This window comes from Nyctereutes procyonoides, unplaced genomic scaffold (genome assembly GCF_905146905.1).
Source record: "Nyctereutes procyonoides isolate TBG_1078 unplaced genomic scaffold, NYPRO_anot_genome, whole genome shotgun sequence".
Taxonomy (NCBI): domain Eukaryota; kingdom Metazoa; phylum Chordata; class Mammalia; order Carnivora; family Canidae; genus Nyctereutes; species Nyctereutes procyonoides.
Genome location: NW_026575141.1, coordinates 17,740,336 through 17,766,454, shown reverse-complemented (window position 1 = coordinate 17,766,454; position 26,119 = coordinate 17,740,336). Strand labels below are relative to the sequence as shown.

Sequence of the window (26,119 nt, the reverse complement as noted above, 5' to 3'; positions counted from 1 at the left end):
TAAATTCTTCCCTGTTCTTTAATGCTTCACTCATTCATCTGGTCACCACTTTGATTATTATGGAGATTTGGGGTTTATTGCAAATTTGAAAGAAGAGATCACAATTTTCCTATAGTAGTTAAAGTGAAATATTTTAGTTTCCTGTTTCTTCAGCAATAGGCATACATATAAAGTTATTCTTTTACCTTGGAATGCAGACGAAAAGAAAAAAACTCGCCCCAACGGTCTTTTTGTTGGTTTCTTTTCCTCCTTAGCAAATTGGTGTTTCTTGTTATGCAGTAAAATGACGCTAGTTTTTCTGTCCTGTGAAATAGTTAATCAATGTAGCACCTTTAACATTTTCCATTTTTTCTATAGCTATAGAGTTGATTCTAATCAAAGACCAGTACTGCAGAAGTGGAAACAGAACAGGTTGCTACATGTGCTTATCAGAATTTGAAATGTATGCTATGTTTTTGTGTAGCTGTTTTACTTCTAAGAGTTTAGCTTGCAGATAGACTTCTGAAAGTGCTCAAAAGTGTAAAGATGTTTATTGTAGTATTGATAGCAACAATGAAAAATTAGAAAAAGTACTGGTCATCTCTACTAATTATTCTTTTTTAAATTTATTTCCTGGGTGTCAACTGGTTTTGAGACTCGTGTTAGATGCTGGGGATTATATGGTCCCAGCTTTATGGAACTTTGACACTACTGGAGTTGATAAAGATTAATCAAATAATCACACACATATATGTGCCCTTAGAGCTATGATAGGTGCTACAAACACTACTAGGATTTCTAAGGAGAGGATTTGGCCAGGGGGATTAAGGGAGGCTTCTCTGAGGAAGTACTCAGATATGAAGGATGAGTAAATGTTAGTGAGGTGAAGAGGAAAGGTGTATTTGAGGTAAAAGGAAGAGCTCTGTAGAGGCCCTGGGGCAGATTGACTTGGCAAATAGAAGGTGCTGGAAGAAATCCAGGAAAACTGGAGTTGAGAGAGAAGAGGGAACCCAATGTGAGAGGAAGTGAGATAGGAGGTCGGGGAGCAAATTTTGCCCAACATGTTAGACCACCTTAAAGAGTGTAATCTTTATCCTAAAATCTATGGGGAGTCTCTGGAGGGGTTTGGGGAGGACCAGATCAGATTTGCATCTCAAAAAGAGCATTTTGGCTGCTTTGTGTAGAGGTTGGAGGGGTCAGAACAGCTTGCTGCTTACTAGTGCTAAGGCTACTTTTGTAATCCTCAATGGAGATGAAGACCTCCTGTGCTGGGACAGTACTGGGGAGAGGAGTCCAGGATGGACATTTGGGGGGAGTAAATAGCAACAGGAGTGGGCTGTGATTGAATTCGCCATAGATACCAGCAAGAGGAGAAGTCAAGGATGATTTCTAGATTTCTGTCATATTCAGGGGATGAGTGGAGGTGCCCTTCATGGCATGAGGAATGACAGAAGAGGCCCAGACTTCAAGGGGAAGATCAGGAGTCCTAGTCCAGACAGGCTGACTTCGAGGTGCTGATAAGGAAATTATGTTTGCGCCACACGGTGTGAAGCAGTGCAGCCTTCAAATGTGGTATCATGTAAACACGTCCGAGATATATGATAAGGAAAAAAAGTGTGGTCATATTATGTAAAAAAGATCTTGCAGTGTGTGTCTCTGTGTATGTGCACAAACACAGGTCTGCGTAGGCATACACGTAGAAAGATGCAGAGCCTATTGAGAGTGGCTCCCCTAGGCATTGGAGAGAGGCCACAGATAGATGAGAGGGGATTTTTACGTTTTGTATCCTCCTGGTTATACTATTTGAATACGTCGCAGTGAGGATATAGGGCTTCTGTAATCAAGAAAAGGAATGACAGTTCCGAGTAAACAACAAATATGAGAGTATTTCTCTTTCAGGGGTTTCTTAATTAGAAAAACCTCGTAAGGATTATTGTGTGTGTGTGTGTGTGTGTGTGTGTGTGTGTGTGTTATTTTGAACAGAGTTTTTCTGACAGTTTGACTTCCCTAACCCAGTAGTAGTTCTTACACTCTGTCTTTTAATCCTTTTCCACTAGATTGCACTATTACACTAGATTTCACATAGTCTGTGTACTATTTGCTATTCTTCCTTTTCTAAATTTTATTAGTTTCAAAATAGTCCAAACATTTTGCAGATCAGGACATAAATTATAATAGTGTGTATAACTACCACATCTATCAGGCATCCCTTTTGTTAAGGGTCCCACTGGTGCTCCCTATTCATCTAATGTTTCTGAAATGGAACACAGTACTGTTTCCAGGCTGTGGAATCACAGTATATGTTTTGGTCAGGCTCTTTGAGCAAAGGAGCAAAACTACCAAGAGAAGAGGATAACCGTCCCTTCTCTATTAACTATTCTATCAAATCAACACTTTTTCTTTTATTGGACATTTAATCTCCCCCCACCACCAATTTTGATATGTACGATGCAAAGTTGAATCTTGTGTCCATGCAATTTTTGCTTCTGTTGCTTTATTTCCTCAGGAAAAATTCCTAAGAGTTTATGAGAGTCAGAGATAGCACGTATCAATATGACTTGCTTCTTATTACATCTGGCTTTCCTCAAAAGGATTAAGCTGTAGCTTTCACCCAGCATGCCGTGGCCAGTGCCATCTTCTCAATCCTCCAGGAGGCCGCATGGACTTGGGGGTGGTTGGAGCCCCTGGGCTATTGCCTCTGCTCATTAGCAGCCTCCAGCATTTACTCCACTCAGCTATGAAGTATTATCATTTCTCATGTGTCTCCTGACTGTGAAAACAAAGAGTGCTAAAGTCTATAATGCCAACTGGATTCACAACAATTTTTTTCATTTAAACGTTTACTTTTTAAGAAATTACATTTAAAGGAATCTCAAATTTTCCTCATATTGCAGATTAAATGCAATAATAGCTCACATTTTTTGAGAACATCATTTTGCGCGAAGCACTTTTCTGAAGATTTTAAATGTATTATCTTGTTTAATATCTCATAAAATGTTTCTATGAACCAGCACTAGACTGTCACTGGCAGAGAAGGAAACTGAGGTACGGAGACAGTATATAACTTGTCCAGTGGACAAAAACTAGGATTTTAACCCAGACACTCTGTCTTCAGAAACTCTGATAGAAAACACTGTATTTCTGTATTCCAACTTAATTTCACTCTAATGTCTAATATCTTACCTAACTTGCACTAAAATTATGAAATTCAAATAATTTTCAAATGTGTTTAATAATGACTTATGTTTTCTCTGCTGGAACTCTAATGTTTTAACAAAGTTTGAATGCTTCTTATTTCAACATTCTTAGGTTTAAAATCCTGCTGTTAATTTTTCTCTTAGCAATATCTTTCCCTGAGGTTTGAATGGACAGGTCTTTCCAGCAAAGCTTTCTCCTTCCTTGGTTTCCAACTTTTTAGTTCTCCTATTTTAATGAATCGTCTGTGTGTGTGTGTGTGTGTGTGTGTGCACGCACACATAATGCATGGAATACATTTTTATGGGCATTGACTCATTCTTGATATTTCTAATTCAGGGGAAACAGTTTTTCTGGAAAGAAAAATAAGTTGAAGATGACTTACTAGTAATGACAGTATTTCAAATTGCATTTAAAAATATGTAGTTTACAAAATGCTTTCCCATTTAACCATTTGGGGTTAGTATTGATGGGTAGGTGACATGGACTTTGTGGTAAGCCAAGAAATGGGTTCAAAATTCAACTCTGCCACTTAGTAAATATATGACCTGAGTAAGTTACATGATTTCCCAAGACTTCTGGTCCTCACTGCAATATGGAACAAGTAATGCCTACTTCACATAGGTGATAATGTAAGGATTAAATCACTTAATAGATATAAAACTCAGTGTCGTGCCTCACACTTAGCGTTCAAAACATGGTAGTCAAAGAACATTTTTGGAAAAATATGAAACCATCTTAATATGAGATTCAATGTAAAAAGTATTAAGGATGGTTGCATAAAGGAAGGGAAGAGATGTAGGGGTAAGGGGGCAACATAGTGATGTGGGGAATGGTGAGAGAAGCAGAGAGATGTCGGGGACGTGAACTGTATATCCACTTTATGAAAACAAAGTCTGTGTCCCCTTCCAGTGAAATATGAAAAGAGACAGATGAGACAGTAGACAGAGAAAGACATGACAGTTTGGTTCTAAAGTGAGTGTGTTAATCAGATTAAATTTCATTTGGCATTTCCTGCTGTTTACTTGGACAACAATGTCGGAGTAAGTTATTATTTCTTTCCCTGGACATTCTGATTAGCTCATCAGCAATCAGTCACCATTCACAGCTCTTCAATTGCTTTTATTAAATAACAAACCCCTCCTTCCCAAGTCTGCAAATTATTCAGGTTTGGGAAAGAGTAATGTCTCTTCAGAGAGTGTTTGCCCCAGGCCAGATGAAATGTCGTCAGTCATGCTGCTACAAGACTCAGAATAAATCATGGAATATTAAGACAAACTTTAAGTACTGTATGGTTTCTAGGGAATTTCAGAGCATGCCAGCCACCTTTGGGTTAATTCAGGCTTTGATGATTTTTGAGAGGAGGTGTTGAGGAATTGGTTAAATTGTCTATGCCAGTTTATTGTCTGAATGTCTCTTTAGTTTGGGCTGTGTAAATGCAGTATGTATGTTATTCTTTGCTTTTGTGTTTATGAATTACAGCAAAACTCACAACCAGGTACAATTGTAGCAGAGATTATCACGAACCTGATGAGCACAGTGGAATTTCTTTCAAGATTTCTGAAGATGGTCTGTTATCTTTGGAAGGAGTCCAAGAACCAGTCTATACACATTGAAATTTTTTTGCACGTTAGATTTAATCTTGAAAAGTTATGTATAGAGCAAATATTTTTTAAATTAAGTTATATTTTCCCATGCTAACTAAGGAAATTTGTTCTCACAGAAAAAGAAATGCTTTGGTCTTTTTATAACAAAAATCAAACTTTAAAATCAGAGCGTTTTTCAGTGAGTATCTGCATTTGTCATTGCATGGATTATAGTAATTTTCTATACAAGAAGCTAGTCGAGTAGATCCATTATCTTGGACACACAATTAAAAACAAATAGTTATTTCCATGTTATTGAGATTCCTCTCCCGAGGTGTGGGACCTGAATGATTAAGCAGACCTACCATCTGTGGTGTTGTGTCTTGCCTTTAGTGACATTGTATGGTGGGTGGCATCATAAAAAAATTGTCTTTTTTTTTTAATTAGATGTATTGGTCTTGTAGTCTTCTGTGGTCAGAGGAGAACTTTAGGTGGATCACTATGAAGTTTTTTAAAAATGAATATGCTTAAAGCAGTGCTGCCCTTAAAATAGAGTAATATCACTGGGATGTCTTACGCCGCTTCCATTTTTTAATGATTGAGAAACCAATCAAGTTTGTCTTTTGAATCTTGTAAAAGCCAACTGGATGACCTTTATATAGGACCTGGAAATTATGAGCAATGATATGCTGGCTCACCTGGCAAGGACGTGACAGAGTGGAAGACAAAAATATCTTATAAGACTTGTCATCTTGGTAAATTCTTAAAATCACTCATAAAGTACAATATGTGTAGTTTTGTGTGTATAACTCTGAACACCGATTCTTATGCATATATAGTCTGAGAACTGCTGTGCTAAAACAAAGGAGGGAACAAAAGGGATGCTGTCTGGATACTTAGACCATTCTCTCTTTATGGTAATTCCTCAATCCATTGAGAAATGGAGGTGGGAGTCCAGAAGGTTTTCAGTTCTAAAGTCAGCCTATGTTTGGTACATATGCGACTCAGTTGAATATCCTATATACCCTTGAATTCTGTAGTTCTTCTATCAGCCTTCTAGAGTTCATATTTGTCTATGAGTATTACCTGATGAAATTGTGTAACCCACCTTCCTAAACTCTCCATGGTGGAGTCATGAATATGTGTTTTTAAATTTTTTTGTTACAAAATATTTTGGGGTGTGAATATGTATTTTTAGAGAGCTGCCCAAGTGATTCTTATATGAGCAGTGTGTTGCCTTTGGAACCCAGTGATCAGGAGAACTCAACGGGTGGGATATTTTGCCACAAGAGACTGTTATGAACATTTCTGATCCTATTTTAGATTACATTATTTAGGAAGTGACTACTGTAATTCTTATCTAGATTTAAAAGGACATAATTTCAATTGTTAAGCAAATTAACCATCTATTAGGTGAACCATCCAGGAAATAGATCTTTTGGCAGATATAACGTGAGTATACTTAATTTTACATATTTTAAATATTACATACAACCAAGTCATTCATTTGCTTGGGATGCTGAGGCATTTGATTCCCACTCACAGGTATCACTGAAATGATCACCTAAGGTTTTGTTTGCTTGTTGGTTTTTAATAACTTGGGTTTTGAATTGTATTCTTTTTTATATTTGGAAGGGAACTTGGTATTTCTCATAATCTTATTTAAGCTCAGAATTTTCTTCAAAATTCAGTTTAAAAAAGAAAATACAGTTCATTTCTGATCTACTAAGGTGAGGAGCCCTTTCAACACAAAGTTTTCTGTGCCCCCACCAATGTTTTTGTCTTTACTTCTCCTTCCTTTCCGAATCATGAGGTATTTTCTTTACTTGTATGTGCTGGTCTTACCCACTCTGGTTTCTCCTGCACTGCGTCTGGTGAGTTTTGTTCCTTTTCTTTCTCCTGGGTCTCTTTTTCTCACCATTTGTCTTTTCCTCAGCTTCTGAACGAAATCTGTTCCCCTGCACCCACATAACCAGCCCTCTCTGCACTTGGCTGTGTCTCAGTTTATCCATCGTATCATTTCATCTCTTTGCTCCCCTATCCTGGCCAATGTTCTTGAAAGATTAACTGTATTTGTTGCATCTACATCTTGACCTTTTGCAGTTTGGCTTCTATTCTTATCACTTTGTTGGAACTTGACTTTCAAGGAGTCACCAGTAACGTCTCACTTTACACACCTAGCAGTCTTTTCTAAACTCTCATTCTCTTTGACCTTTTTGCGGTATGTGAGAGTGTGTATTCCACTCTCCTTGATACCTCTTCCGTGACATATGTGACACTTCAGGTTCAGTTGTCCAACCTCTTTGACTGCCCTGTCTCTTATTTCTTTGCTGAATCATCCTCTGTGCTTGCAATATAAATGTATTTATTAACATGTTCTTTTCTCTTTGCTGTCCCTCCCACTTTTTTGTGCATTACTTCTTGGTATATTTCAGCTCCAGAAGCTAGGACCAAACTATGGGGTATATCCTGGGGGGGGGGGGGGCAGGGTTCTTGGACTGAGCTGAACCCAGAGGGAACATAACTGAGATGGTTAGAGGAAAGGAGAATGAGAGCGAGACCCATTGTTATAGTTAGGAAAATGGTACCCAAATCCCATGTCTGAAAGGTAAGGATGAAAAATGGAGTAACATTAAGAGTGGTAGATTGGTTGATGGGAAATAAGGTAGATGAATGGCTCAAGAACACGAAGGTTTATCTTCTCCAGATCACTTTGTATATGAGGGTACCCAATACATATTACCTGGAGCATGGTCTACTTAAAGAATTGTACTGGGGTTTCGCTTCAAACATCATTCCACTGGGGATGAACATCCAAATGTATCTGAAGCCCCATTAAGTTCTCTTATGTACCAGAGTTCTATTTCCATCTTCCTCTTAGATGGTTTTACCTGATAACCAAGTGGCACCCTGAATTTAATATGGCTCAAATTTATCATCTTTCTCCTGAAACTGACTTATTTTGGGGGGATTCATAATTTATTACTATTCTGTGTCACTCTGGATCAAATATTCAAAGTCATCTTTGATTCCCATTTTAACTAACCCCACATGCAGCAATTTGAAAACTTTTTCTCAGTATTATCTCTATGATGTCGTGTAACTGGTCCCACCTTTATTTTCCTTTTGCTTTGGCCACTGATTTATGGGCTGACTGCAGCCCTACACTCCAGAGATAGCCCCTACTAATTATCCCTTGACCCCAATTATGTTAATTTCTGCCAATGTGATGTTTCCAAAACTCAACTGTGAAATTTAAAAAACAGTTTAAACTTCTCACAACATCTCTCACCAGGGATAATGTCCCTCCTAGGGTTTTGTAGTATTTATGCTTTCTGTCATTGTATATATGTGTAATTACTGTGTGTGAGTGTGTATGTATATATTTCATATACGTATATATTTCATATATGTATGTATTTTGGGTATACAAATACGTATGAAATACATATTTGTGTACCTGAATTATCAATCCTTATAGATTATAAACTTATTGGGGTGCAAGACCTGTGCCTTGTTTACCTTGTATCCTCATATATTCCTTGTACTGACATGCAACAAATATTTATTAAATGGAATTAAACAGCTAGCTGGGCTGGAAGGAGTCTAATCTCAGTTAATATTAGGTGACCTGGGATGGTCATTTTAATTTGACATTAATTTCATTTTTTGTGCATTTGTTTTATTCTGAAAAAGCTTTTTTATTAAGCTGTGCTGATGGCATAAATGGAACAGTTAACTGGAAGACCAAACAGGCCAACAGTTTTATTATCAGCAGAAAAATGACTGGTGGGAAGAAAGATGGTGAGTTTAGGTGGTAAATCTAAATCCCCTTTGGGGAGTCAATTAAATGTCTCCTTCCAGTATTCCTTTTGCTTTTTTAGTCATGTGTGGATTCTTTTTTTTGATAAGTCAGTCTGAAAAAATCCAGTTTTGTTTTCCTAATCTTCTAAAACTTCTGATCCTTTATGTTCTTAATCCATTGTTCTCTAAGTTTTTTTCTTTTGCTCTACTTTTGCCTTTTTTTTTTTAACGAAAAATAATTCTTGTTTTTAACCTATTGTGACCCTTATCCAGTCACTAGCTTGCCACTTATAAAAATTATTCCGGTGTGGTCATTATAACAATTTATTTATAACATTGAAAAACATTAAGAAGCACATTTAATATAAGTCATTTTAAAAACAATATACAACCTTAGAAAAATGGTCATAAAATATTTTGGCTAATTGTGGATGATTTTTTGACTGTTTTGTTGCAAAAACCAAATTGTATTAAATAATTAGATGGCACTTCTTCTCTTTTCTTTTCTTTTTTTTTTTTTTTTTTTTTAGATGGCACTTACTTTCTATTGGAAAGATGACCTGACCCTTGGATGATTGATTATTTTTTCTAAATTTTTTCTTCCCTATCATAAATGTGTCCATTAGCAATATGCCAGGACCTTTGAAATAATGCATTTCATCAGGGATAAAAGACTTACTTAATAACCAAAAGATTAGTTGTTTTCAAAATGTCAATTATCATCATAAGCTTTTACTTAATATATTTTGATTATTTGCCCTTAAGAGCTCTCTGCCCATAAACTCCTGTCCCAACCCCCTCCCCCTCACAATTTTGGCTATATGTGGTCATGCATGTAGATGTGTAGCCTGGTTTCCATAACTTTGGGGCACCCAAAATATTAAAAAATAACAATTTAAAAATGTTTTTTTTAAAAAAGTCATTTTATGTGATTCAAATGGCTTTACTGCCATATAACGAATCTTGGGTACCTTGTAGGAGTGATTCCTGACTTACCTTGTTTTCTTTTTTTTTTTAATTTTTATTTATTTATGATAGTCACACACACACACACAGAGAGAGAGGGAGAGAGGCAGAGACATAGGCAGAGGGAGAAGCAGGCTCCATGCACCGGGAGCCCGACGTGGGATTTGATCCCGGGTCTCCAGGATCGTGCCCTGGGCCAAAGGCAGGTGCTAAACTGCTGTACCACCCAGGGGTCCCCCTTGTTTTCTTCATATAGCCCTGAAGTTGGGGATCACTAGCTTTTCTCCAGCTATCACCAAATTAATTCCTTAGCTGGAATCATTCACTCTCAGCTCTGTTTCACAATAGGACAGAGGCTTCCAATTCTCTTCTACACAGCTGTTTTTGAAACAAATCCATAAATACCTTTGCATTTCTAAGGAATTTTAATTGCTAATATCTTTAAGAAAACATAGAGTTTTATAACCATAACTTCCCATGAGAAGATGACAGAAATTTATTTTAAAAAGCACTAAATGCATTTCTTCTAGGACTAAGCCCATCATCTCATAGTCCTTTCTCCAAACCCTCCTTATATATTCTCAAGGGATTTCTCCCTGGTTCCTTCAAGGAAGTTACCCCTGATGACTACCTGTGTCTGGCTGGTTCCTTAATCAAGCTGAGCACCCTCACCTTCTTAGGCATGCACACTCTGCCTGTGTTCTAATCTTCCTAGTTTAGGACCCACATGGCACTCAAGGTTGCTATCTGCTATGTACTGATAGCTCTGTCATCTCCCAAGGACTTAGGACATGCCCTGATTTTCTGGTACCTCACAAAAGATCACCAAAACCTCTCCTTTTGAACTTCACATCATTCTGCACTAAATTTACATTCTTTCTCTTTTCTTCAGTTTCTTCTCTTTAACTTTGATCTCTAGAACTCCTGTCATCTTGGAGCATGTCCCTCTGTTTCCTATTTGATTTTCCAGAAAGGTGTTCCGTAACAAACCTGTTAAGCTCTGTTGAGTCATCTACTATGTGCTTTCTTGGTGAAATGCAAGTCCTTTGCATATTCCAAGTCCTTTGCATAGAGCTTTCTCCAGAATTTTCAGATACTTGTCTTTTCCTCTTTTAAACTTCATGCTCCTGTTGGACCCTAAATTGATTTTCTCCTTGGAACCTGAGTGATAACTCAGTGATCAAAATAGAAGTGACTACTACATCTTGAATCTACTGAGGTATTGCATCCTCAGTTTCTTTGAAATCATCCTTTAGCGTCTTCCTTTCTGGTCTCCTCCAATTTAAATCCTATAATGATAGGATAGGATTCAATGTACATGGAATATATGGAGAATAATGTATTTCATCAACTATATGAAGAGAATTGTTCCTAGTTGCTCATGTAGCAAGGCCATTTTAAGTGCTACCCCAGATATCAAATGTTCTTTGAGGTGTTCTTGGCCATGAGTCCCAATCATATCTTTTTGACAATTTCAAGAGAGCACAAAAATTTATAAGAGCATTTATATAGTAAAATAAGTTTAGTGATTGTATTTTTTGTATAACTTTCTTTTAAAATAATGTTTAGTTCTAAACTTTAACACTGGGAAGGTGTCTCTTCTATAAATAGGATTTTGAGGAATTTGGAGTCTCAGAGCAACACATTTGACATCATTCTACCTTGGCACAGATTAAATAGTTCAAAAAATCGTAAAGAGCACTCTAAATATGGGTGGAGGTAGACAAACTTAAAATTTACCCTAGAATAATTTAAATAAAAAAGGAATAAGCCTTCATATTACTAGTTTATATACTTTACTTAGATAAATATTCTCAAATTCTCCTTTCTTAAGACAGCTCACTTTCCAAAATGGGTGAGCCTTAGGTTTACTAACTTTTATTGCTTTTTTTTCTTAAGAAACAAGAAACAAACTTTATCCTAAGAAAAAGTCAAAATAATCATGTACTGATTTACTGTTTATTTGCAACTTAAACTTTAATTTGACCTTCTTGGAAATAAAGTGATATGTACTCTGAATAATTTGTTAGAATTCTGACACCTTAAAGGAGCTCCTCCTTAGCTTACTGACAGTCAAGGAACTGGCATGGTTTGAAGATAGAAATATCTCTCTAGGTGACTTCTTTTCCTATGTGGTTGGAGAGGAACAGGAAGTGAGTGCTCTTAGGACTGAAAATACATCTCCTTTGCCTCTGAAAGGTGGCAATGTTAGGAAGAAGAATCACAAAGTTCCAGGACTTCAAAGGACAATGTATCAGGCATATGAGTTTCTCCCTCTAGGCTCTGGTTATGATGGCTGAAATGTCTCCTTTTAAACTTCAGGTTTGTTTCTTTAAACAAAAGAATCTTTAAGTTTGTTTCCTTTTTGAAATTGTGATTATCAATGCACTTCTTCCAATTGTGCAGTGTTATTACAATAGCTTCACAAAATAAAGAATGAACTTGGATTATCTGGTCAAATTCTGGTTTGTTATCAAACCAGAGAGATAATTACAAAAGTGAAGGTGTATGCAGCATAATTAGTTTGCTGTAGCAGGTCATAATAATATAATGTACAGCCACCATAATAATATAATGTACAGCCACTTATGTTTTCAAATCAACAAAATACGTGACTTCCTGGGTTCAAGTCCCCGGCTTTTCCTCTTACTATACCTGTAGGCTTGAGCCTGTCATTTAGTCTCTTTGGATTCAATTTTGTTATCTATAAAATGAAAGACTGAACTCTCCAGGAGAGCAAGTGCATGCCAGCTCTAATCGGTAGTATCTGTGGGGAATTCTGAGTTAAGTAGAATGCTGAGGCCATATCTAAGTAAGAAGTAATGCTATGATCTGTCTTTAGTAGAGAAATATATTTGGCATGCTCAGACAGGATGACATCTAAAGCCCTTTTCAACTGCAACGTTCATGAGACTAAGTTTATTGATCACCAATTAACAATGGTTTGCAACCACTTTCCAACTGACATTTAAGAAAAAAACAACAGGACAAAACAAAAACATGTGATCATTACGTGGAAAATCAAGACATTTAACTCCAGTTTAGAAAAATAGTTTTGGTAAGTGGCTTTAGTTGGGAGAGAGAGAGAGAGAGAGAGAGAAAACCCTTTTGCTTTTTGTAGAAAAAGATGCAAATCGTGGTTTGTCTTCTATCTCATATAGAGAATAGTAGCCTTATCTCTTAGAGAAATAAAATTTAAAAAGACATTGTCATGCCTCCCCTGTGATGAATTCTACAGCCTAGACATGGTCTGCGAAATAGAAATGGTCACTGGCCACTGCCAAATGAATGGCCTACATCACTTTGATGTTGAGTAAACTCAAAGGTGGAGGGACAGATTGCTGAGAAGAAGCTTCTGATTCAAAACCAAGATTTTTAAAGCGGGATTGGTAAAACACTAGGTAAATCTTAGTGAGGAAAAATCACCACACAAGTTGTATACCTGGCTGGGTACTGATGTCCCTCAAAATATTTTTTTACAGCAATTATCCAGTTTGGTAATTAAATTTTGATTTGACTATAGAAATAACACGTTAAAAAATAGGTTGGAAAAGAAAATAGGTTGGGAAGGAAACCATAAATATATTAGACTCTGAAAACTCAGAAATGAATTCTCTCAACGTAGAGATAGCAAATGAAATTCATCTCTTATAATCAATTCTGATTAATTTGTAGCAGCTTCTCGGAGTGCTGTGTATACCGGGGCTCCAAGCCTCAGAAAGAGCTTTTAGCTGTTAAAGCTATAAAATATAAGACGAGTCTTATTTTTTTCTGGCAGAACTTATAATTTTTAAATTATCAGAGATGGTCATATAGTAAAACAAGTTTAGCAATTATGTTTTTATGTAACTTTCTTTTAAAATAATATTCCAATTCTTAACATTAGTATTAACATGTAAAGAGGATTTTGAGGAATTGAAATGTCTTGGTGCTTAGGCAAAAGTTTATTTTCAAAGCTGTACCAGATATATGACTGTTCAGTATTATCTTTCATCTTAAATGTATTTAAAAATCTTCATCATTATTACCCCCAATTTTTTTCTGGGTAATACTTAACTATCAAGGCAGTAGAATGAACAGTTGAGAAATATGCATCTTCTTCTTTAAGTAATTTGTACTCTGTTAAAGCACACTTGTCATGTTTCCCATGGAATAGCTTATCTCTTAAAACTCTCCGAACACGAGAGGCAAATTAACAAAATTGAAGTGCTTTTAGAAATAGACTTTAATTTCTTATTAATAAATTACTTATTAATTAGAGTGCATTACAATATTCTTAGGCTGATTTAGCTACGGCTAAGGGTAATAGATCACTTAATCAATAGATCTCTTTGTTTATATTACACAGTATATTTCCCACACAGCAAATATGTAAGAAATTATTTTATACAACACGTTAAATCCATTCATTTTGATTTGACAGTTCACGTTTACATAATGTATGGCTTGAATTAAAGCTTTCTATGGTACACTTATTTATTTCTGAATGCATTTAATACATGGAGTTTACGCTGCCATCTCAAGTAATGGCTGTGTCCCAATTATAGTAAGATCATCTATTCAGAAGTATACCGCATCAAGTAAGGACCAGGAAATACACCACAAAAGGGTCTTCAGGTGGCCAAAATCGATGCGGCAAACACAGGCTCCTGTTTTTCACATTTAGCAGAGCCCTGCGTGCGTTAAGACAGAACAAATTTGTTCTTACTTTAACACGCAACGCCACCTCATTTGGTAGTCTGGTTTCTAAACCTGCAGCAGATTAATAGCAGCAAATTAGAAGGGATAGAGAAGCTGCTATAGGAAACATACTGATAGCGATGAGAAATGACAGCTGACAAGTTGTCTACAGATGAGAAAACAGAAAATCTATAAAACACACGACCTTAAAAAGCATTAGCAGACTGGGACCTGCTAGCAGTGGTGTGTGATCAGTAAATGACAAGGCAACCAAACGGTCCATAAGGGCGTTGTTGTATAATAGAGCAGAGTGCAATAATTGATGTGCCAAATGATGATCCTCTACCATCATGAAAAAGCATTGATTCAGTACTTGAGAAAACTCAGCTCTCTGAAATGTTTCCTTCTTTGCAGTGTGTGGTAAAGTGAGAGCTTACTATATTAAACCATAAAAATTAGCAAAGGTTAATATAAATGGACCTTTTAGAAGGATTAATTTGTGAGAAAGCATCTATGAGAGAGATTGACACATAACAGATACCTAACAAAGGCCACCCAGGTGTAATACTGACAATATTTTATGAGTTTCTTCTCTAAGAGTTCGCTGGAGAGACAACTTTAAGATTTAAATCTAGCTGGGACTTGCAGGGTCTCACACTCAGCAGCTAGTTTATTCTATATCCATGTACTTGTTCTTGGTGATGCAGGAAAAAGTCTGGTGAGTGTTCTCTGGACTTTTTTGTAGGGAAGGGACTTTGCACGTGCCTGAGCGTGTGCATATGCCATTAAAAATAATCGTGATAATTGTGAAGTTATATGCTATAAATTCATTAGCAATGCACCACCATAATCCTTTCAAAATTTAATGTTTACTAAATACATCCAAATTTGCTTTTGTTTTTAAGTAATTGTAAATAAGCACTCAAATGCACATGCTCATCACAATGTTGCTCCCTTAGGGAGAAAATTTCAAATGGACTATTAATAAAGGAAGACAGGATGCTATTTAGCTAGCATGAGGTCCCACTTTATTGCTACTGCCATCACCGTCTGTTACTTGATTCTTGGCTCTCTGCTGTCACATAATTGTTGAAATGGACTGTAGTTTTCTGTACCTTATGACTAAAACGTACAGTGAACAGTTTTGTGAAGTTTTTGGTAGCATGGTAATGAAGGACATTGAACTATGTTTAGGGAGGGTGACATAATTACCCTGACCGCTTGCCCATATACTCTTTTGCTCTTCTGAGATATGTAATTTTTCCTTAAAAAGATCTGTTATTTATGACTACCTATCTTCAGTTTTTAATCTTTGCGAATCTAGCTACCCTCACTGCTTGAAGATGATGTTTATGACCCCCTGTGGGTTGGACTTTTGGGTTAATTGTTTTTCCCATTAATGGTGATGGATTTGCACGGGATTTAGCCGCACACTGGTTTCCAGTTTCATTTGTATCCAGTGGCATGTGTTTGCAGAGGTAATGGATTTGCAGCCGTAGACAATTGCAAAGCCATGCGATACACAGAGACCAGACCCTGTGACCTCAGCTTGATTAGCATGACACTGTACACATGTATATTTCAGACATTATTAGATTTTAGTACTGTGCATTTTTAGAGTTTAAATTTGATTTTCAGGGTTTGAGTTTAAGGAAGACAATATGCTTCAGGCTTTCTGTTTGTGACTACCGCTTAGGTACATGTGAGCGCAACATGTGTTAGCTGAGTAACAGCGGTTGTTGGTGTTGGTACAGAACATATCAGCATTATTTATATAGTTCGTGCTTAGAACAAGAGCCTGTACCTTTGAATACTGTGTCATTTGTTGTTTCCAAAAGGAAGCTAGGTCTAAGTACTGCCCAAATAGCCTCTGTTGAAGAGCGATTTGTTTTGCAAGTAACAAATGGGGAAGGTAAAGGTAAAGGGCACTTCTCTAAAATGTTGTGTGGGTGCCCATAATTTAAACTGATGCTACAAAAAGGAAGTATTATTTTCACAAACAAAACATAGTGGCTTAGTCATTTTCCATTTCTAGATGATTGTGCCATACATCCATATCATGTTTTTCTCAAAGTGAATGGCATACTATACTTATAGTGAAGCAGGCTTTACTGTGGAGTTGCCAAGGTAACTGACCAGCAAGTATGCAGTTCAGCAGATTGCAAAAAGGCAACTGAGTACATGTGAATAAAGAAATGTGGATGTCACCCATGAGGGCCATGGTAGATTGTGGTTTGGCTCTGTAGATCACAGAAATGTTTTTCGTGAAAGCAGAAACTGAGATGTTCTATATTAGTCCTTGAAGTGAGGTGATAGGCAGTGGCAGGTACCCTTTAATGGTTCTACTTCAGGCCTTGCCAAGGGCTATATAGAAAACAGAATCATTTCAATACTGTTTAATATGAACAACCTTTCTTTTGGTTGTAGAAGCTAGCTTTTACTACCTTGTAGCAGCAAAAACTAAGGGATACTGTTGGTAGTTTATAATGTAAATGGAGGATGATAACTCATAAACTGCTACACACGTGTGAGAATTCAAATTATAAAACTGAAATTTAAGCTAAGTATTATATATAATATATATATTAAGTATATATGTATATATATATATATGTATATATATATAGTCCATGAACATAACACTTGTGTTCACCTCCATGGTGCTTTTTAACTAGAAGGTATTCTTCCATTCAATAGGCATTGATAAAATTGTTCAGCTACATCAGACACTGTCTAGGTGCCAAGAAAATAACAAAGGTCTATAAAATTCAGTGCTGGACTTCAAGGTGTTTTAATCTCTAGAAAGAATAAGTTAGTTAAACTCTGGAGAGATTCCTTTAGATTATTCAGAATACTCCTGTACTTTGAATGTAGGGTTGTGATCTGGAATTTAAACACCTCTATACATGGAATAAAGTGACTTCTCTGTAGGGGTTCACAAATCTCCATAATTTGACTCTGCTTACCAGTTTTTCTCCTTTTACCTTAATTATACCCCAGGACTATTGGCTTATTTTTTTTTCCTTGAAAGACTCCCCCCAGTAACCCACAATTGTATCTTACACAAGTTTTCACCACTGAAATGCCCAAATCCCCATCTGTGAGTTTCAGAATCTTGCTAGTATTTTATAAGTCATGTCAAATTCCACTTCTTAGATAAATCTTTTCCAGCTTCCATTGCTCCTTACCGTCTTTCCAGATATTGCCAGAGGAGTTTACACCTCAGAAGTCATACATAGTTAGGTGGTCCTTAGTCTCCCAAGCCAGATGGTGAACTCATGGAAGGCAGGGACTGGGTCTCCTTCATCTTCACATTCTCCACAGCACCTAGCACTTGGGGGACGTTGTGGAATCCAATGGGTGAAAAAGCTCAAATTCTCATCCTCACTGTTTTTCTGTGATTTGTTCTTTCTTGTTTTTTGGAATGGGATCATTTCCACAGGTGAGTAAACTGTTCTTTTTTTTTATTTTTTATTTCTTTTATTGGAGTTCAATTTGCCAACATATAGCATATCACCCAGTGTGCATCCCGTCAAGTGCCCCGCTCAGTGCCTGTCACCCAGTCACCCCAACCCTCCACCCACCTCCCTTTCCACCACCCCTTGGTTGTTTCCCAGAGTTAGGTGTCTCTCATGTTCTGTCACCCTCTCTGATATTTCCCACTCATTTTCTCTCCTTTCCCCTTTATTCTTTTTCACTATTTTTTATATTCCCCAAATTAATGAGACCATATATGTTTGTCCTTCTTCGATTGACTTATTTCACTCAGCCTAATACCCTCCAGTTCCATCAATGTCGAAGCAAATGGTGGGTATTTATCGTTTCTAATGGCTAAGTAATATTCCATTGTATACATATACCACAGCTTCTTTATCCATTCATCTTTCGATGGACACCGAGGCTCCTTCCACAGTTTGGCTATTGTGGATATTGCTGCTATAAACATTGGCGTGTAGGTGTTTCGGTGTTTCACTGCATCTGTATCTTTGGGGTAAATCCCCAGCAGTGGAATTGCTGGGTCATAGGGTAGCTCTATTTTTAACTCTTTGAGGAACCTCCACACAGTTTTCCAGAGGGGCTATACCAGTTCACATTCCCACCAACAGTGCAAGAGGGTTCCCCTTCTCCACATCCTCTCCAACATTTATTGTTTCCTGCCTTGTTAATTTTCCCCATTCTCACTGGTGTGAGGTGGTATCTCATTGTGGTTTTGATTTGTATTTCCCTGAAGGCCAGTGATGCGGAGCATTTTCTCATGTGCTTGTTGGCTATGTCTATGTCTTCCTCTGAAATTTCTGTTCAAGACACAAAAGTCCAGGGCCAGATGGCTTCCCAGGGGAATTCTATCAAACATTTAAAGAAGAAACAATACCTATTCTACTAAAGCTGTTCCAAAAGATAGAAAGAGATTGAATACTTTGAAACTCGTTCTATGAGGCCACCAGCATCACCTTAATTCCAAAACCAGACAAAGACCCCACCAAGAAGGAGACTTATAGACCAATATTCCTGATGAACACAGATGCAAAAATTCTCAACAAGATACTAGCCAATAGGATCCAACAGCACATTAAGAAGATTATTCACCATGACCAAGTGAGATTTATCCCCGGTATGCAAGGCTGGTTCAACACTCGTAAAGCAATCAGTGTAATAGATCATATCAACAAGAGAGAAAAACAAGAACCATAGGATCCTCTCAATAGATGCAGAGAAAGCATTTCACAAAATACAGCATCCATTCCTGATCAAAACTCTTCAGGGTGTAGGGATAGAGGGAACATTCCTCAGCATCTTAAAAGCCATCTCCGAAAAGCCCACAGCAAATATCATTCTCAATGGAGTAAACTGTTCTTGAGGAGAAAACGCTAGGTCCTCTAAATACCAAGACTACTTAAGAAAACTAGCAAAGTAAATCAGGAAAGGAGGAGTTACCTTTACATACCTAGTTTAAACGTAACTTGAGCTTCCTTCCATCTGTTCCATAGCCTTTGAAGTTGTGTTTTTAGTAGCAAAGCTATGGATACGTGAAGGTACAAGCCAAATATTTTAGTCCAATTCTCCAAATTTGGCAGCCATCCACAGAACTGCAGGGACAAGTTTTCACAGATAAAGAAACATTTTGTGGGAGTTCTTATTTTTATGCCGAAAATTTTACTGTCAATGATCTTGTATCTAGGGCTTTTAGTTAGTTGTGAGCCTAGAGTGAGCAACCTTGAGGTTCTCAAGGTTAGTTACTACATTTACAAATCCATCAGTGACTAAGAAAAAAAGAACTGGCCTGATAGGATTTATATGTTTAAAAATTGCAGCCATGCTAACCAATCAGGAAGATAGAAAACTGAAGGAGATTGTAGAGGTGACAGATTTAATGACAATAATGTGTTGGTGGAGATGATGATACCACAGGAAAAACGATAGGTGGGAACTAACCAAACCAATTTAGCCATTTTAATGTATTTATGAATACATAAATACATACTTACATATCATAAGTAATCATGATATCTTCCCCTATGTCATTTAAAGAAATTATTTGCACTGAATTTTATTATGTGATTTTTTTTGGTATTTTTTAGGATATAGCATAGCAGAAGAGATTATATTGTGTGAATTATTAAATGTCAAGATCAAGTAAAATGGAATAAAGAAGAGATACAAGGGGAGAAATACAAGAAATAATACAGAGAAAGTATCCAGTGCACTTTTATAAGTATATATGAAAGTAACCTTACATATACTGATGATATTATATAGTATGATATGCTATGTCTAGCAAATAGTTAATACAGTTTAGATTCTTAGCATTTAAAAATTACTCTTTATACTTTGCTTTGAAAGAAGGAAAAAAGATAAACTGTAGTAATTATGCACTTGGTCAGTTTTCATGATATATTTCGTTGGCAATTATTTCCATAAAAAATTACTGAAAAAATATTATGAATGTCTTCATTATTTAATAACAATTTAAATTATTAAATGTGCCTAATTTCGTTGACATAATATTTGAAAGTCTCTAAACACACACATTGAAAGAGTTGTTCTGTGTTTTGTCTTGAAATAATTTCCCTTTAAAACAAACTTCTTAACAACGTTGTGCATGTTGCTTCAGCTTTCCCAGAAATTTATAAAAAAGTGAAACCTTTCTTTACAGTGTAAGTGAATTATTGAAAGTATATCTCATTATTTTTCTATCTCTTATCTTCTCTCTTTGTTTTCAGTGTACACTATTTTCTCGAAGGTGCATTCTGATCGGAATGTATACCCATCTGCAGGTGTCCTCTTTGTTCATGTTTTGGAAAGAGAGTATTTTAAGGGAGAATTTCCACCTTACCCCAAGCCTGGTATGTTCTCAGTGGGGAAAAAAGTGGTTAACTTACTAAATTTTTCTTTTTGTTTAGTGTGCATAATTAGATGATATATGATCAAATATTATTAACATTATTTGAAATGGTCTGCATATGTGATAAATTGGTTGTTGTAGGATAGTTCCCATTTTAAGATTAAAAATTTAATTACAGAAGGAAATAGTTCATTTTCGAATTTTTAAAAAACCTTTATTTCCAGTTTTCCAGTGTTGAGTTTTGTGCTTTTGACAAATGACTTACCTCTGTTTGCATAGAAATAATTATAGCTATACAATTATGATTTTCTGTATTAAGACTTAGATTCTTACATAGTACATTGATTTTTGGAAGACCAAACATATGTTGTAGAAGAGAATGAAATACGGTATTAAACAAGAATTATCAAGAAAGCTTTTATAATATGAGATAATTTTATATAACTTCTTAATAATATAATGGAGATTAATTTTTCCTTCAAAACAATACCAATTATGATGCTTTATTTAATTCACTATTGGTTTAAATTATCTTGTGTTGGACTGTCACCAATGCCATCAAATTAATGAAGATATAGAAAGAATAGCAAGAAAAAATAAGTTATTACAACTCTTAAGTAACAAAAAATTTCTTAAAATTAGAGCATTAAAATTAATATAAATATTATTTTTGTAGATGATATGATGAATAACATACCTAAAAACAGAAAATAGTTAACCATGTTCTCACCAACATTAAGAAAAAAGTAATCTTTTCATCAGTTATTTTATTTTTTTTTTATAAATTAATTTTTATTGGTGTTCAATTTACCAACATACAGAATAACACCCAGTGCTCATCCCGTCAAGTGTCCCCCTCCGTGCCCGTCACCCATTCACCCCCACCCCCCGCCCTCCTCCCCTTCCACCACCCCTAGTTCATTTCCCAGAGTTAGAAGTCTTTATGTTCTGTGTCCCTTTCTGATATCTCCCACACATTTCTTCTCCCTTCCCTTATATTCCCCTTCACTATTATTCATATTCCCCAAATGAGTGAGAACATACACTGTTTGTCCTTCTCCGATTGACTTACTTCACTCAGCATAATACCCTCCAGTTCCATCCACGTTGAAGCAAATGGTGGGTATTTGTTGTTTCTAATGGCTGAGTAATATTCCATTGTATACATAAACCACATCTTCTTTATCCATTCATCTTTCGATGGGCACCGAGGCTCCTTCCACAGTTTGGCTATTGTGGACATGGCTGCTAGAAACATCGGGGTGCAGGTGCCCCGGCGTTTCATTGCATCTGAATCTTCGGGGTAAATCCCTAACAGTGCAATTGCTGGGTCGTAGGGCAGGTCTATTTTTAATTCTTTGAGGAACCTCCACACAGTTTTCCAGAGTGGCTGCACCAGTTCACATTCCCACCAACAGTGTAAGAGGGTTCCCTTTTCTCCGCATCCTCTCCAACATTTGTTGTTTCCTGCCTTATTAATTTTCCCCATTCTCACTGGTGTGAGGTGGTATCTCATTGTGGTTTTGATTTGTATTTCCCTGATGGCAAGTGATGCAGAGCATTTTCTCATGTGCATGTTGGCCATGTCTATGTCTTCCTCTGTGAGATTTCTCTTCATGTCTTTTGCCCATTTCATGATTGGATTGTTTGTTTCTTTGGTGTTGAGTTTAATAAGTTCTTTATAGATTTTGGAAACTAGCCCTTTATCTGATATGTTATTTGCAAATATCTTCTCCCATTCTGTAGGTTGTCTTTGAGTTTTGTTGACTGTATCCTTTGCTGTGCAAAAGCTTCTTATCTTGATGAAGTCCCAATAGTTCATTTTTGCTTTTGTTTCTTTTGTTTTCGTGGATGTATCTTGCAAGAAGTTACTGTGGCCAAGTTCAAAAAGGGTGTTGCCTGTGTTCTCCTCTAGGATTTTGATGGAGTCTTGTCTCACATTTAAATCTTTCATCCATTTTGAGTTTATCTTTGTGTATGGTGCAAGAGAGTGGTCTAGTTTCATTCTTCTGCATGTGGATGACCAATTTTCCCAGCACCATTTATTGAAGAGACTGTCTTTCTTCCAGTGGATCGTCTTTCCTCCTTTGTCGAATATTAGTTGACCATAAAGTTCAGGGTCCATTTCTGGATTCTCTATTCTGTTCCATTGGTCTATGTGTCTGTTTTTGTGCCAGTACCACACTGTCTTGATGACCACAGCTTTGTAGTACAACCTGAAATCTGGCATTGTGATGCCCCCAGCTATGGTTTTCTTTTTTAAAATTCCCCTGGCTATTCGGGGTCTTTTCTGATTCCACACAAATCTTAAAATAATTTGTTCTAAGTCTCTGAAAAAAGTCCATGGTATTTTGATAGGGATTGCATTGAACGTGTAAATTGCCCTGGGTAGCATTGACATTTTCACAATATTAATTCTGCCAATCCATGAGCATGGAATATTTTTCCATCTCTTTGTGTCTTCCTCAATTTCTTTCAGAAGTGTTCTATAGTTTTTAGGGTATAGATCCTTTACCTCTTTGGTTAGGTTTATTCCTAGGTATCTTATGCTTTTGGGTGCAATTGTAAATGGGATTGACTCCTTAATTTCTCTTTCTTCAGTCTCATTGTTAGTGTATAGGAATGCCATTGATTTCTGGGCATTGATTTTGTATCCTGCCACGCTACCAAATTGCTGTATGAGTTCTAGCAATCTTGGGGTGGAGGCTTTTGGGTTTTCTATGTAGAGTATCATGTCATCAGCGAAGAGGGAGAGTTTGACTTCTTCTTTGCCAATTTGAATGCCTTTAATGTCTTTTTGTTGTCTGATTGCTGAGGCTAGGACTTCCAATACTATGTTGAATAGCAGTGGTGAGAGTGGACATCCCTGTCTGGTTCCTGATCTTAGGGGAAAGGCTCCCAGTGCTTCCCCATTGAGAATGATATTTGCTGTGGGCTTTTCGTAGATGGCTTTTAAGATATCGAGGAAAGTTCCCTCTATCCCTACACTCTGAAGGGTTTTGATCAGGAATGGATGCTGTATTTTGTCAAATGCTTTCTCTGCATCTAATGAGAGGATCATATGGTTCTTGGTTTTTCTCTTGCTGATATGATGAATCACATTGATTGTTTTACGAGTGTTGAACCAGCCTTGCATCCCGGGGATAAATCCTACTTGGTCATGGTGAATAATTTTCTTAATGTGTTGTTGGATCCTATTGGCTAGTATCTTGTTGAGAATTTTTGCATCCATGTTCATCAGGGATATTGGTCTGTAATTCTCCTTTTTGGTGGGGTCTTTGTCTGGTTTTGGAATTAAGGTGATGCTGGCCTCATAGAATGAGTTTGGAAGTACTCCATCTCTTTCTATCTTTCCAAACAGCTTTAGTAGAATAGGTATGATTTCTTCTTTAAACGTTTGATAGAATTCCCCTGGGAAGCCATCTGGCCCTGGACTCTTGTGTCTTGGGAGGTTTTTGATGACTGCTTCAATTTCCTCCCTGGTTATTGGCCTGTTCAGGTTTTCTATTTCTTCCTGCTCCAGTTTTGGTAGTTTGTGGCTTTCCAGGAATGCGTCCATTTCTTCTAGATTGCCTAATTTATTGGCGTAGAGCTGTTCATAATATGTTTTTAAAATCGTTTGTATTTCCTTGGTGTTGGTAGTGATCTCTCCTTTCTCATTCATGATTTTATTAATTTGAGTCTTCTCTCTCTTCTTTTTAATAAGGTTGGCTAATGGTTTATCTATCTTATTAATTCTTTCAAAGAACCAACTCCTGGTTCTATTGATCTGTTCCACAGTTCTTCTGGTCTCAATTTCGTTGAGTTCTGCTCGAATTTTAATTAACTCTCTTCTTCTGCTGGGCGTCGGGTCGATTTGCTGCTTCTTCTCTAGCTCCTTTATGTGTAAGGTTAGCTTTTGTATTTGAGTTCTTTCCAGTTTTTGAATGGATGCTTGTATTGCGATGTATTTCCCCCTCAGGACTGCTTTTGCTGCATCCCAAAGATTTTGAACAGTTGTATCTTCATTCTCATTAGTTTCCATGAATCTTTTTAATTCTTCCTTAATTTCCTGGTTGACCCTTTTATCTTTTAGCAGGATGGTCCTTAACCTCCATGTGTTTGAGGTCCTTCCAAACTTCTTCTTGTGATTGAGTTCTAATTTCAAGGCGTTATGGTCTGAGAATATGCAGGGGACGATCCCAATCTTTTGGTATCGGTTCAGACCCGATTTGTGACCCAGTATGTGGTCTATTCTGGAAAAAGTTCCATGTGCACTTGAGAAGAATGTGTATTCAGTTGAGTTTGGATGTAAAGTTCTGTAGATATCTGTGAAATCTATCTGGTCCAGTGTATCATTTAAAGCTCTCGTTTCTTTGGAGATGTTGTGTTTAGAAGACCTATCAAGGGTAGAGAGAGCTAGATTGAAGTCACCAAGTATAAGTGTATTATTATCTAAGTATTTCTTTACTTTGGTTAATAATTCGTTTAAGTATTTGGCAGCTCCCACATTCGGGGCATATATATTGAGGATTGTTAAGTCCTCTTGTTGGATAGATCCTTTAAGTATGATATAGTGTCCCTCTTCGTCTCTCACTACTGTCTTCGGAGTGAATTTTAGTTTATCTGATACAAGGATGGCTACCCCTGCTTTCTTTTGAGAACCATTTGAATGGTAAATGGTTCTCCAACCTTTTATTTTCAGGTTGTAGGTGTCCTTCTGTCTAAAATGAGTCTCTTGTAGACAGCAAATAGATGGGTCCTGCTTTTTTATCCAGTCTGAAACCCTGCGCCTTTTGATGGGGTCATTAAGCCCGTTCACGTTCAGAGTTACTATTGACAGATATGAGTTTAGTGTCATCATGATATCTATTTAGTCCTTGTTTTTGTGGATTGTTCCACTGAACTTCTTCTTAAAGGGGAATTTTAAGAGTCCCCCTTAAAATTTCTTGCAGAGCTGGTTTGGAGGTCACATATTCTTTCAGTTCCTGCCTGTCTTGGAAGCTCTTTATCTCTCCTTCCATTTTGAATGAGAGCCTTGCTGGATAAAGTATTCTTGGTTGCATGTTCTTCTCATTTAGGACCCTGAATATATCCTGCCAGCCCTTTCTGGCCTGCCAGGTCTCTGTGGAGAGGTCTGCTGTTACCCTAATATTCCTCCCCATGAAAGTCAGGGACTTCTTGTCTCTTGCTGCTTTAAGGATCTTCTCTTTATCTTTGGAATTTGCAAGCTTCACTATTAGATGTCGAGGTGTTGAACGGTTTTTATTGATTTTAGGGGGGGATCTCTCTATTTCCTGGATCTGAATGCCTGTTTCCCTTCCCAGATTGGGAAAGTTTTCAGCTAGGATTTGTTCAAATACATATTCTGGCCCTCTGTCCCTTTCGGCGCCCTCGGGAACCCCAATTAAACGTAGATTTTTCTTCCTTAGAGTGTCATTTATTTCCCTTAATCTGTCTTCATGGTTCTTTAATTGTTTATCTCTTTTTTCCTCAGTTTCCCTCTTTGCCATTAACTTGTCTTCTATGTCACTCACTCGTTCTTCCACCTCGTTAACCCTCGTCGTTAGGACTTCTAGTTTGGATT

General features: G+C 36.9%; 1 protein-coding gene across 4 annotated transcripts in view; it reads left to right on the top strand.

The window, feature by feature from the left end:
- Nucleotides 1-26,119, top strand: part of SGCE (sarcoglycan epsilon) — a 74,825-nt gene that overhangs the window by 7,241 nt on the left and 41,465 nt on the right. For 3 of the 4 annotated variants that reach the window (XM_055307630.1, XM_055307631.1, XM_055307629.1), the window contains exon 2: nucleotides 20,432-20,554. In XM_055307630.1, coding sequence (XP_055163605.1) covers nucleotides 20,432-20,554 — 123 coding nt within the window. Of the gene's footprint in view, nucleotides 1-8,456; nucleotides 8,565-20,431; nucleotides 20,555-26,119 lie in introns of all 4 variants that reach the window. The other variant, XM_055307632.1, reaches the window with a different exon arrangement.